This window comes from Petromyzon marinus, chromosome 84 (genome assembly GCF_048934315.1).
Source record: "Petromyzon marinus isolate PM22_M1 ecotype Great Lakes invasive population chromosome 84, UKy_Petmar_22M1.pri1.0, whole genome shotgun sequence".
In the NCBI taxonomy this organism is placed as follows: Eukaryota; Metazoa; Chordata; class Hyperoartia; order Petromyzontiformes; family Petromyzontidae; genus Petromyzon; species Petromyzon marinus.
The window spans coordinates 3971849-3985069 of NC_133749.1; the positions used below are offsets into that span (position 1 = coordinate 3971849).

General features: G+C 60.4%; 1 protein-coding gene across 2 annotated transcripts in view; it reads left to right on the top strand.

Annotated features, from left to right (window-relative positions):
• LOC142905301 (uncharacterized) overlaps positions 1-13221 on the top strand; it is a 38025-nt gene that overhangs the window by 12866 nt on the left and 11938 nt on the right. For both annotated transcript variants that reach the window (XM_076057771.1, XM_076057770.1), the window contains exons 3-4: positions 7484-7868; positions 12327-12493. In XM_076057771.1, the coding sequence (XP_075913886.1) occupies positions 7484-7868; positions 12327-12493 (552 nt within the window). The remainder of the gene's footprint in view (positions 1-7483; positions 7869-12326; positions 12494-13221) is intronic.

Consider the following 13221-nt stretch of genomic DNA (forward strand, 5'->3'; position numbering starts at 1 on the left):
GATGGTGGTGGTGGTGGTGAGGGTGAGGGTGGTGAGGGTGGTGGTGGTGGTGGTGATGGTGGTGGTGATGGTGGTGGTGAGGGTGGTGAGGGTGGTGGTGGTGGTGGTGAGGGTGGTGGTGGTGGTGGTGGTGAGGGTGGTGAGGGTGGTGGTGGTGAGGGTGGTGGTGGTGGTGGTGGTGAGGGTGGTGAGGGTGGTGGTGAGGGTGGTGGTGGTGGTGGTGAGGGTGGTGGTGGTGGTGGTGGTGAGGGTGGTGGTGGTGGTGAGGGTGAGGGTGGTGGTGGTGGTGGTGAGGGTGGTGGTGGTGGTGGTGAGGGTGGTGGTGGTGGTGGTGATGGTGGTGGTGGTGGTGGTGGTGGTGAGGGTGGTGGTGGTGGTGAGGGTGGTGGTGGTGAGGGTGGTGGTGGTGGTGGTGGTGAGGGTGGTGAGGGTGGTGGTGGTGATGGTGGTGGTGGTGGTGGTGGTGAGGGTGGTGGTGGTGGTGAGGGTGGTGGTGGTGAGGGTGGTGGTGGTGGTGGTGGTGAGGGTGGTGAGGGTGGTGGTGGTGATGGTGGTGGTGGTGGTGAGGGTGGTGAGGGTGGTGGTGGTGATGGTGGTGGTGGTGGTGGTGGTGGTGATGGTGGTGAGGGTGGTGGTGGTGGGGGTGGTGGTGAGGGTGGTGAGGGTGGTGGTGGTGATGGTGGTGGTGGTGGTGGTGGTGGTGAGGGTGGTGGTGGTGAGGGTGGTGGTGGTGGTGAGGGTGGTGGTGGTGGTGGTGAGGGTGGTGGTGGTGGTGGTGGTGAGGGTGGTGGTGGTGGTGAGGGTGGTGGTGGTGGTGGTGGTGAGGGTGGTGGTGGTGGTGAGGGTGGTGGTGGTGGTGGTGAGGGTGGTGGTGGTGGTGAGGGTGGTGGTGGTGAGGGTGGTGGTGGTGGTGGTGAGGGTGGTGGTGGTGGTGAGGGTGGTGGTGGTGGTGGTGGTGGTGAGGGTGGTGGTGGTGGTGAGGGTGGTGGTGAGGGTGGTGGTGGTGGTGGTGATGGTGGTGGTGATGGTGGTGGTGAGGGTGGTGAGGGTGGTGGTGGTGGTGGTGAGGGTGGTGGTGGTGGTGGTGGTGAGGGTGGTGAGGGTGGTGGTGGTGAGGGTGGTGGTGGTGGTGGTGGTGAGGGTGGTGAGGGTGGTGGTGAGGGTGGTGGTGGTGGTGGTGAGGGTGGTGGTGGTGGTGGTGGTGAGGGTGGTGGTGGTGGTGAGGGTGAGGGTGGTGAGGGTGGTGGTGGTGGTGAGGGTGGTGGTGGTGGTGGTGGTGAGGGTGGTGAGGGTGGTGGTGAGGGTGGTGGTGGTGGTGGTGAGGGTGGTGGTGGTGGTGGTGGTGAGGGTGGTGGTGGTGGTGAGGGTGGTGGTGGTGGTGAGGGTGAGGGTGGTGAGGGTGGTGGTGGTGGTGGTGGTGGTGGTGATGGTGGTGGTGGTGGTGATGGTGAGGGTGGTGGTGGTGGTGGTGAGGGTGGTGGTGGTGGTGGTGAGGGTGGTGGTGGTGGTGGTGATGGTGGTGGTGGTGATGGTGGTGGTGGTGGTGGTGGTGGTGAGGGTGGTGGTGGTGGTGAGGGTGGTGGTGGTGAGGGTGGTGGTGGTGGTGGTGGTGAGGGTGGTGAGGGTGGTGGTGGTGATGGTGGTGGTGGTGGTGAGGGTGGTGAGGGTGGTGGTGGTGATGGTGGTGGTGGTGGTGAGGGTGGTGGTGGTGGTGAGGGTGGTGGTGGTGAGGGTGGTGGTGGTGGTGGTGGTGAGGGTGGTGAGGGTGGTGGTGGTGATGGTGGTGGTGGTGGTGAGGGTGGTGAGGGTGGTGGTGGTGATGGTGGTGGTGGTGGTGGTGGTGATGGTGGTGAGGGTGGTGGTGGTGGGGGTGGTGGTGAGGGTGGTGAGGGTGGTGGTGGTGATGGTGGTGGTGGTGGTGGTGGTGGTGAGGGTGGTGGTGGTGAGGGTGGTGGTGGTGGTGAGGGTGGTGGTGGTGGTGGTGAGGGTGGTGGTGGTGGTGGTGGTAAGGGTGGTGGTGGTGGTGGTGATGGTGATGGTGGTGATGGTGATGGTAGTGGTGGTGGTTGTGATGGTGGTGGTGGTGGTGGTGGCTGCGGCTGCGGTGACAGCAACACAGCCCGCTACATGAAGACGACCGCTTGCGTTGCGATCGAAACGTCGGCCCTGCCTGCGTGACTTTAACGATAGACCCAAGACAAAGCTGAAGCCCCCACCCACCTCCGCGCTGGTGCCAGACGGTAAGGCTGTGGTGAGCAGTGCCGTGGCTGCAGGGCCAATTGTCGATCGGCCGTTCCGCCTCATGGCGTCTGTGGCCACCACAGCAGCCAAAGGGGGCTTCTGGACGGGTGCGAGGGGCTGGTAACCCATCCACTTTCAAATAATTACCGCAAAACCACGTCTAAGATATCTAATTAATGAGCCTGTGCCGGAGGCCCCGGGGGGTACAGGCGTCCGTGACGTCTCCTGGCCAAACCCTGTTTGGCGGAGCCAGGAGGTTGAATCCTTACCCGAGGGGCTCCTCCAGAAACAACGAAAAGCCACTGCGGGTGGCCACGTGGAATGTTCGAACGCTCGCCGCGGAGGAGAGGCTGCCGCTCCTCTGGTCGGGAGCTGGACCGGTGCCGCCTGGGTCTCTGCGGCATTCAGGAGGTCCGGTGGACCGGCTCTGGCTCCTGCCACCATGAGGGGTGGACAGTCCTCTACTCGGGGCAGCAGACTGCCAAACAACAGGGAGTGGCTGCTCTTCTGAACAAAAGAATGAAGGGGGACGTGTGAGCGCGGCAGTGAGGTGTGGGAAGCTGTAAGCCCCAGGCTACTTTGGGCTCGCCTTGCCATCAATCAGAGGCGAGGAGTGGTGGTCGTGGTTACTTATGCCCCCACCGAAGACGAACATCAGTGGAGGGATGCAGGCAAGGCCGATGAGTCAGATGCCTTCTATGACCTCCTGTCACAGGTGTTGGCTAAAGTGGCCCCTCGGGATAGAGTCATCATGTTGGGTGACTTCAATGCCCGAGTTGGTCATGATGCTGGCACCTGGTCTGGAGTGATTGGAGGGCATGGGCCAGATCAGCTCAATAACAACGGTAGGAGGCTGCTAGACTATTGTGCAGCCCATGGGCTTGTAATTACCAACACGCTGTTCCGGCATCGGCGCATCCACACATCATGGAAGCATGCCGGGTCCAAGTAAGAACATCTGCTGGACTACGTAGTGACGGAACAGCGGATGCGAGCCCATGTCTTTGACACCAGGGCCTACCATGAAGCTGATCTACCCACTGACCATTGACTTGTCATCTGTAAGATGTGCCTGCCATTCTTCTGGTGGTGAGTGTATACTCAGGACCCCATTCAAACCCATAGTGGTCTGGTCTCAGCTAGCTGATGAAAGTTGCAAGCGAGAATTTCATCATCGCTTGCGGCTGGGGTTGGCATCGTCCCCCACTCCTCCTGATGTCGAGGGGAAATGGTCGAGGTTTAGGACTGTGACTCATGCAGCTGCAGTGGTTGCTTTGGATACACGGTCCAGACCTCCCCAGAGACCCTGGCTGACAGAGGAGGTGTTCAGGCTGACTGAGCAAAAGCGACAGGCCCACTCTCATCGTCTACAGCATCCCACGTCGGAGATTGAGGAGGCTTACCGCAGCCTTCGCTCGGATGTCCGGAGAGCCATGAGGCACTGCAAGGATGGGTGGTGGTCGCAGGTTGCTGAGATGGAATCTTTAATTCAATTAAAAAAGTAACTTGTAGTGCCACACCTATTACCATAATTAGGGGAAAGAACGGTGATCCAATCTCCAACCCCCAGGAAGAGGTTTGCAGATTTGCTGAGCATTTCTGTGAGGTCCTGGGAGAGGGGAAATTCCTCCCCCAGGAAAAACATCGTGGCACAAAGTGGGGATGACCCTGTCAAGGCTGCGGTGCCTCAAATATTGGCAGAAGTAGTCACCTGTGAGTGGCTGGCTGAGGTGCAATCTGTTGAGGAAGTACTGAAGGCGATCCAGAGTCTGAGACCAGGAAAGGCAGCGGGCAGAGATGATCTCCCAAGCGAAATGCTGAGGGAGGGTGGCGTTTGTGCACAGACTGCCCTATATGACATCATAACAACAGTCTGGACCACTGGACAGGTTCCGCAGGATTGGAAGGATGCCCTGGTGGTCCCCCTCTTTAAGAAGGGGGACCGCACAGACTGTAACAACTACAGGGACATCTCACTCCTCAGTGTGCCGGGAAAGGTCCTGGCAAGGATTATTCAACATCGCCTTGCCAGGCACGCTGATGAGAGACTTGCGGAGCCCCAATGCGGTTTCAGGAAAGGGCGGTCCTGCACAGATGCCATATTTTCTGTCCGTCTGCTACAGCAGAGGTGTAGGGAATTCCAACAAAACCTGCATCTCTGCTTTATTGACTTGGTCAAGGCCTATGATACCATCAGTAGTCCTGGGCTCTGAGTTGTTCTTCGTGATTTCGGAGTCCCTGACTCTCTGCTCGCGATTATTAAGGACCTATATGATGGTGAGCAGGCCCAGGTAAAACTACGTGGCCGGGAGTCAGAGCCATTCCCTCTACACCTTGGGGTGCGACAGGGATGTCCTCTGGCTCCCACATTTTTTAACATCTATTTCGACCACGTAGTTCGTGAAGCCTTCTATAGCTGTACTGGAGAAATTTCCATATGGCACAGATACAATGGGCGGTTGATCGATGCAGTCAAGGGATGGCTCCCTATTGGTCAACCATGTTATGTATGCTGATGATTTGGTAATAGCTGCTCAGTCAGAGGAGGAGTTGGAGGCGCTTCTGCTGGACCTGGAACTTGCAACTAAGAGGTGGGGTCTTACCATCAGCCCCACCAGAACTAAGCACCTGCCTGGGTATTTTGTACCATCGGACACTCCACCCCCACAACTCCCAATCGGTGATGGGGCAGTTGTGGAGAGAGTGGAGAGTTTCCCATACCTGGGCAGTGTGCTCATGACCGGCTCCGGTTTGACAGCAGAGGTCTCGCTCCGAATCAGTCGAGCGGCATTATCTTTTCATCGGTTGCGTAACGCTGTGTGGAAGCTACCTGGTCTGTCGCTCCGCACTAAGCTTCAGGTCTTCTCGGCCACGGTCATTCCCTCCCTTCTCTACGCTTGTGAAACGTGAACCCCCCGAATGAAACACCTTTGCCAGTTTAAAACATTCAGGTTAGCCTGCCTACGATCCATCCTGGGTTTAACCAGCAGGCTGGATTGTGTGAGGAGCTCACAAATCCTTGGAACGATCTGGACAGAAAGTACCATTGGTGAGCTCCTCCGGCAGGCAAGGCTGCGTTGGCTGGGTCATGTATCCCGCATGCCCAGCCACCGCATGCCGAAACAGCTTTTGTTCGGCCGGATCGAGGGGGCCAAACGGGCGCGGCACGGGTGAGTGGGTGAGTGACACGGGCTAGAGAAGAGATGGAGTCATGGGTGAGCGGGTGGGTGAGTGGGTGAGTGAGTGACACGGGCTAGAGAAGAGATGGAGTGATGTGGTACAGGAGGACGTGGGGCTGAGTGGACTTGCCGATGACTGGTACCAGCGGTGTCAAGATTGGCCTCTGTGGGGGAGGCTCGTGAAGGACGCTACTGGGCAGTTGGAGGCAGTCGCCCTCCAACAACAACGGAGGGCGGAGGAGCGACGCTCACAACAACGAGCGGAGCGCCGGGTAGCTAAAGCACAGCAGGTTGGCACAGTAGGAGGCACAGGTGGTGTATCAGCCAGTCATCTCAGTCAGTCGACCCGTGGCACCTGGGTCTGCCCCGTGACCTCCTGCCACCGGGCGTTCGACACTTCACCTGGCCTCAACGTGCACCTAGCCTGGCACAAGCGTCGTGGTGACGTTACTGCCACCACTTAGTGGCGAATGGCGGTTGTTGTTGTTGTGGTGATGGTGGTGGTGGTGATGGTGGTGGTGATGATGATGACGGTAGTGATGGTGATGATGATGATGATTATGGTGGTGATGTTGGTGAAGATGACAATGATGTTGATGATGATGGTGGTGGTGGTGGTGATGGTGTTGGTGATGTTGATGGTGGTAGTGGTGGTGACGATGCCGGTGATGATGTTGATGGCGTTGATGGTGATGATGGTGACGATGATGACGACATTTATGTTGATGATGGTGGTGATGTTGGTGATGTTCATCGTGATGTTGGTAATGTTGATGGCAGTGATGTTGACGATGGTGGTGATGGTGGTGGTGGTGATGATGATGTTGATGGCGGTGACGTTGATGGCGGTGATGGTGATGGCGGTGGATGTTGACGGTGGTAGTGGTGGTGACGATGGTGGTGAGTGTGGTGATTATGTTGATGGTGATGAGGATGGTGATGACGGTGTAGTGATGGCGACGATGATGATGGTGGTGACGGTGGTGACGATGGTGGTGAGTGTGGTGATTATGTTGATGGTGATGAGGATGGTGATGACGGTGTAGTGATGGCGACAATGGTGACGGTGGTGACGGTGGTGGTGAGTGTGGTGATTATGTTGATGAGGATGGTGATGACGGTAGTGACGGTGACGACGACGATGATGACGGTGTAGTGATGGTGACGATGGTGACGATGGTGACGATGGTGATGGTGGCGTTGACAGTGGTGACGGTGGTGACGGTGGTGACGATGGTGGTGACGGTGGTGACGATGGTGGTGACGGTGGTGACGATGGTGGTGGTGACGATGGTGAAGGCGGTGTTGACGATGGTGACGATGATGACGATGTTGACGGTGGTGACGATGATGACGATGTTGACGGTGGTGACGGTGGTGACGATGTTGACGATGTTGACGATGATGATTATGTTGATGGTGATGAGGATGGTGACGACGGTGTAGTGATGGTTACGATGGTGACGGTGGTGACGATGGCGTTGACGGTGGTGACGATGACGACGATGTTGACGGTGGTGGTGACGATGACGATGACGACGATGTTGACGGTGGCGTTGACGATGATGACGGTGGTGACGGTGGTGACGGTGGTGACGGTGGTGACGATGACGATGACGACGACGATGTTGACGGAGTTGACGGTGTGTGACGGTGGTGACGACGATGTTGACGATGTTGACGGTGTGTGACGGTGGTGGTGACGATGTTGACGATGTTGACGGAGTTGACGGTGTGTGACGGTGGTGACGACGATGTTGACGATGTTGACGGTGTGTGACGGTGGTGGTGACGATGACGATGATGACGACGATGATGACGGTGGTGACGGTGGTGACGACGGTGTTGACGGTGGTGGTGACGATGTTGACGATGTTGACGATGTTGACGGTGCCGGTGACGATGACGATGATGACGACGATGATGACGGTGGTGACGGTGGTGACGACGATGTTGACGGTGGTGTTGACGATGTTGACGATGTTGACGATGTTGACGGTGTGTTGACGGTGTTGATGGTGTTGTTGACGATGTTGACGGTGCCGGTGACGGCATCACGGCAGGACGTGGTTCCACTTTGGCGTGCGCGGCAGCGGCGGTGCCGCCACCACCGCTGCCACCACCACCGCTGCCACCACCGCTGCCACCACCACCGCTGCCACCACCACCGCTGCCACCACCACCGCTGCCACCACCACCGCTGCCACCACCACCGCTGCCACCACCACCGCTGCCACCACCGCTGCCACCACCACCGCTGCCACCACCACCGCTGCCACCACCGCTGCCACCACCGCCGCCGCCGCCCGCGACAAGCTGCTGCTGTGCTTCACGTTGGTGAACATGAACCGCCAGAGCCGCCTCTACTCACAGGGAGCCACTCCGCTTGTCCGCACGGTGCCCGGCCAGCCGCACTGGGAGCCACTCGCACACAGGCCAACCTTCCGGGTGATTCATTCACTCGTTGGTTCGCTCGCTCGTTCGTTCGCTCGTTCGCTCACTCGTTCATTCACTCGTTCGTTCGCTCGTTCGCTCACTCATCCGGTCATCCAGTCACTCACTCATCCACTCGGTCATTCAGTCATCCAGCCATTCAGTCATCCGGCCATTCACTCATCCGGCCATTCACTCATCCGGTCATTCACTCATCCGGTAATTCGTGCATTCACTTTGCCATTCACTCATTCATTCACCCATACGGTCATTCACTCCTTCATTCACGCAATCATTCGTGCGTTCACTCATTCGGCCATTCACCCACCCAGTCACTTAGGCGTTCCACCGCCGCGTGCTGGAGGTGGCCGAGTCCACCACCGCTTCTCCCCTTAGTGACTAAGGGGAGAAGCGGGTGCAGTCGAGGGCCAGCAGGTGTGTGAGCGGTGGGGCGTGAGGAGCGACGGCGGTGACTAAGGGGAGAAGCGGGTGCAGTCAGGGGCCAGCAGGTGTGTGAGCACTGGGGCATGAGGAGCGACGGCGGTGACTAAGGGGAGAAGCGGGTGCAGTCGGGGGCCAGCAGGTGTGAGCACTGGGGCGTGAGGAGCGACGGTAGTGACTAAGGGGAGAAGCGGGTGCAGTCGAGGGCCAGCAGGTGTGTGAGCGGTGGGGCGTGAGGAGAGACGGCGGTGACTAAGGGGAGAAGCGGGTGCAGTCAGGGGCCAGCAGGTGTGTGAGCACTGGGGCATGAGGAGCGACGGCGGTGACTAAGGGGAGAAGCGGGTGCAGTCGGGGGCCAGCAGGTGTGAGCGCTGGGGGATAAGGAGCGACGGTGACTAAGGGGAGAAGCGGGTGCAGTCGAGGGCCAGCAGGTGTGAGCGTTGGGGCGCGAGGAGAGACGGCGGTGACTAAGGGGAGAAGCGGGTGCAGTCGGGGGCCAGCAGGTGTGAGCACTGGGGGATAAGGAGCGACGGTGACTAAGGGGAGAAGCGGGTGCAGTCGGGGGGCAGCAGGTGTGAGCGCTGGGGCGTGAGGAGCGACGGTAGTGACTAAGGGGAGAAGCGGGTGCAGTCGAGGGCCAGCAGGTGTGTGAGCGGTGGGGCGTGAGGAGCGACGGCGGTGACTAAGGGGAGAAGCGGGTGCAGTCGAGGGCCAGCAGGCGTGAGCACTGGGGGATAAGGAGCGACGGTGACTAAGGGGAGAAGCGGGTGCAGTCGGGGGCCAGCAGGTGTGAGCACTGGGGCGTGAGGAGCGACGGTGACTAAGGGGAGAAGCGGGTGCAGTCGGGGGCCAGCAGGTGTGAGCGCTGGGGCGTGAGGAGCGACGGTAGTGACTAAGGGGAGAAGCGGGTGCAGTCGGGGGCCAGCAGGTGTGAGCGCTGGGGGATAAGGAGCGACGGCGGTGACTAAGGGGAGAAGCGGGTGCAGTCGAGGGCCACCAGGTGTGAGCGCTGGGGGATAAGGAGCGATGGCGGTGACTAAGGGGAGAAGCAGGTGCAGTCGGGGGCCAGCAGGTGTGATTACTGGGGCCTGAGGAGAGACGGCGGTGACTAAGGGGAGAGGCGGGTGCAGTCGAGGGCCAGCAGGTGTGAGCGTTGGGGCGTGAGGAGAGACGGCGGTGACTAAGGGGAGAAGCGGCTGCAGTCGAGGGCCAGCAGGTGTGAGAGCAGGGGCGTGAGGAGAGACGGTAGTGACTAAGGGGAGAGGCGGGTGCAGTCGGGGGCCAGCAGGTGTGAGCGTGGGGGCGTGAGGAGACACGGTAGTGACTAAGGGGAGAGGCGGGTGCAGTCGGGGGCCAGCAGGTGTGTGAGCACTGGGGGATAAGGAGCGACGGTGGTGACTAAGGGGAGAAGCGGGTGCAGTCGGGGGCCAGCAGGTGTGAGCACTGGGGCCTGAGGAGACACAGCGGTGACTAAGGGGAGAAGCGGGTGCAGTCGGGGGCCAGCAGGTGTGAGCACTGGGGCGTGAGGAGAGATGGTGGTGACTAAGGGGAGAAGCGGGTGCAGTCGGGGGCCAGCAGGTGTGAGTACTGGGGCGTGAGGAGCGACAGTGGTGACTAAGGGGAGAAGCGGGTGCAGTCGGGGGCCAGCAGGTGTGAGCGTGGGGGCGTGAGGAGCGACGGTAGTGACTAAGGGGAGAAGCGGGTGCAGTCGGGGGCCAGCCGGTGTGAGAGCTGGGGCGTGAGGAGCGACGGTGGTGACTAAGGGGAGAAGCGGGTGCAGTCGGGGGCCAGCAGGCGTGAGTACTGGGGCCTGAGGAGACACGGTAGTGACTAAGGGGAGAAGCGGGTGCAGTCGAGGGCCAGCAGGTGTGAGCGCTGGGGGATAAGGAGCGAAGGTAGTGACTAAGGGGAGAAGCGGGTGCAGTCGGGGGCCAGCAGGTGTGAGCGCTGGGGCGTGAGGAGCGACGGTAGTGACTAAGGGGAGAAGCGGGTGCAGTCGAGGGCCAGCAGGTGTGAGCACTGGGGCGTGAGGAGAGACGGTAGTGACTAAGGGGAGAAGCGGGTGCAGTCGGGGGCCAGCAGGTGTGAGCACTGGGGCGTGAGGAGCGACGGCGGTGACTAAGGGGAGAAGCGGGTGCAGTCGGGGGCCAGCAGGTGTGTGAGCGGTGGGGCGTGAGGAGCGACGGCGGTGACTAAGGGGAGAAGCGGGTGCAGTCGAGGGCCAGCAGGCGTGAGCACTGGGGGATAAGGAGCGACGGTGACTAAGGGGAGAAGCGGGTGCAGTCGGGGGCCAGCAGGTGTGAGCACTGGGGCGTGAGGAGCGACGGTGACTAAGGGGAGAAGCGGGTGCAGTCGGGGGCCAGCAGGTGTGAGCGCTGGGGCGTGAGGAGCGACGGTAGTGACTAAGGGGAGAAGCGGGTGCAGTCGGGGGCCAGCAGGTGTGAGCGCTGGGGGATAAGGAGCGACGGCGGTGACTAAGGGGAGAAGCGGGTGCAGTCGAGGGCCACCAGGTGTGAGCGCTGGGGGATAAGGAGCGACGGTGACTAAGGGGAGAAGTGGGTGCAGTCGGGGGCCAGCAGGTGTGACCACTGGGGCGTGAGGAGTGACGGTAGTGACTAAGGGGAGAAGCGGGTGCAGTCGAGGGCCAGCAGGTGCGAGCACTGGGGGATAAGGAGCGACGGTGACTAAGGGGAGAAGTGGGTGCAGTCGAGGGCCAGCAGGTGTGAGCGTTGGGGCGTGAGGAGACACGGTAGTGACTAAGGGGAGAAGCGGGTGCAGTCGGGGGCCAGCAGGTGTGAGCATGCTGGGGCCTGAGGAGCGACGGTAGTGACTAAGGGGAGAAGCGGGTGCAGTCGAGGGCCAGCAGGTGTGAGCACTGGGGCGTGAGGAGACACGGCGTTGACTAAGGGGAGAAGTGGGTGCAGTCGACTGTAGTGAGTCCACCCTTCTCTCTCTCTGTAGTGAGTCCACCCTTCTCTCTCTACCAGTAGTGAGTCCACCCTTCTCTCTCTCTACCAGTAGTGAGTCCACCCTTCTCTCTCTCTGTAGTGAGTCCACCCTTCTCTCTCTACCAGTAGTGAGTCCACCCTTCTCTCTCTCTACCAGTAGTGAGTCCACCCTTCTCTCTCTCTACCAGTAGTGAGTCCACCCTTCTCTCTCTCTGTAGTGAGTCCACCCTTCTCTCTCTACCAGTAGTGAATCCACCCTTCTCTCTCTCTACCAGTAGTGAGTCCACCCTTCTCTCTCTCTCTACCAGTAGTGAGTCCACCCTTCTCTCTCTCTGTAGTGAGTCCACCCTTCTCTCTCTACCAGTAGTGAGTCCACCCTTCTCTCTCTCTACCAGTAGTGAGTCCACCCTTCTCTCTCTCTTTACCAGTAGTGAGTCCACCCTTCTCTCTCTCTACCAGTAGTGAGTCCACCCTTCTCTCTCTCTACCAGTAGTGAGTCCACCCTTCTTTCTCTCTCTACCAGTAGTGAGTCCACCCTTCTCTCTCTCTGTAGTGAGTCCACCCTTCTCTCTCTACCAGTAGTGAGTCCACCCTTCTCTCTCTCTACCAGTAGTGACTCCACCCTTCTCTCTCTCTCTCTACCAGTAGTGAGTCCACCCTTCTCTCTCTCTGTAGTGAGTCCACCCTTCTCTCTCTGTAGTGAGTCCACCCTTCTCTCTCTCTACCAGTAGTGAGTCCACCCTTCTCTCTCTCTCTCTAGTGAGTCCACCCTTCTCTCTCTCTCTACCAGTAGTGAGTCCACCCTTCTCTCTCTCTGTAGTGAGTCCACCCTTCTCTCTCTCTGTAGTGAGTCCATCCTTCTCTCTCTCTAGTGAGTCCACCCTTCTCTCTCTCTACCAGTAGTGAGTCCACCATTCTCTCTCTCCACCAGTAGTGAGTCCACCCTTCTCTCTCTCTAGTGAGTCCACCCTTCTCTCTCTCTCCCTCTCTCTCTACCAGTAGTGAGTCCACCCTTCTCTCTCTCCACCAGTAGTGAGTCCACCCTTCTCTCTCTCTCTCTCTCCCTCTCCCTGTCTGTCTGCAGGTGGACAACGGCGAGTTCACGCTGACGTTCCACCACCGCGTGGTGGACGCGGCCGAGTCCACCACCTACTTCGCCTTCTGCTACCCCTACTCGTACGAGCAGGGCCAGCAGCAGCTGCAGCTGCTGGACGAGCAGTTCAGGGACGCACGCAACCTCACCCCGGACAGGTGGGGGCACGGGTAGGGGCACGGGTAGGGGCACGGGTAGGGGCACGGGTAGGGGTAGGGGCACGGGTAGGGGCACGGGTAGGGGTAGGGGCACGGGTAGGGGCACGGGTAGGGGTACGGGTAGGGGTAGGGGTACGGGTAGGGGCACGGGTAGGGGCACGGGTAGGGGTAGGGGCACGGGTAGGGGCACGGGTAGGGGTACGGGTAGGGGTAGGGGTACGGGTAGTGGTTCACGTAGGGGTTTGGGTATCGGTCTGGCATGGGTTCAGGTGGCGGGTTCTGCTACTATTCTCGTACCAGTTCAGGTGCTGGTTGAGGTGTGGGTTCACTTTCTGTCTATACTCACCTCCATACCCCCCCCACACGTGACCCCACGTGACCCCCCCCCCACGTGACCCTCTCCCCCCCACGTGACCCTCTCCCCCCCCACGTGACTCTCTCCCCCCCCCACGTGACCCTCCCCCCCCCACGTGACTCTCTCCCCCCCCACGTGACCCTCCCCCCCCTCCCACGTGACTCTCTCCCCCCCCCACGTGACTCTCTCCCCCCCCACGTGACTCTCTCCCCCCCACGTGACCCCACGTGACCCCCCCCCCACGTGACCCTCTCCCCCCCCACGTGACCCTCTCCCCCCCCCCCCACGTGACTCTCTCCCCCCCCACGTGACCCTCCCCCCCCCCACGTGACTCTCTCCCCCCCCCACGTGACCCTCCCCCCCCCCCACGTGA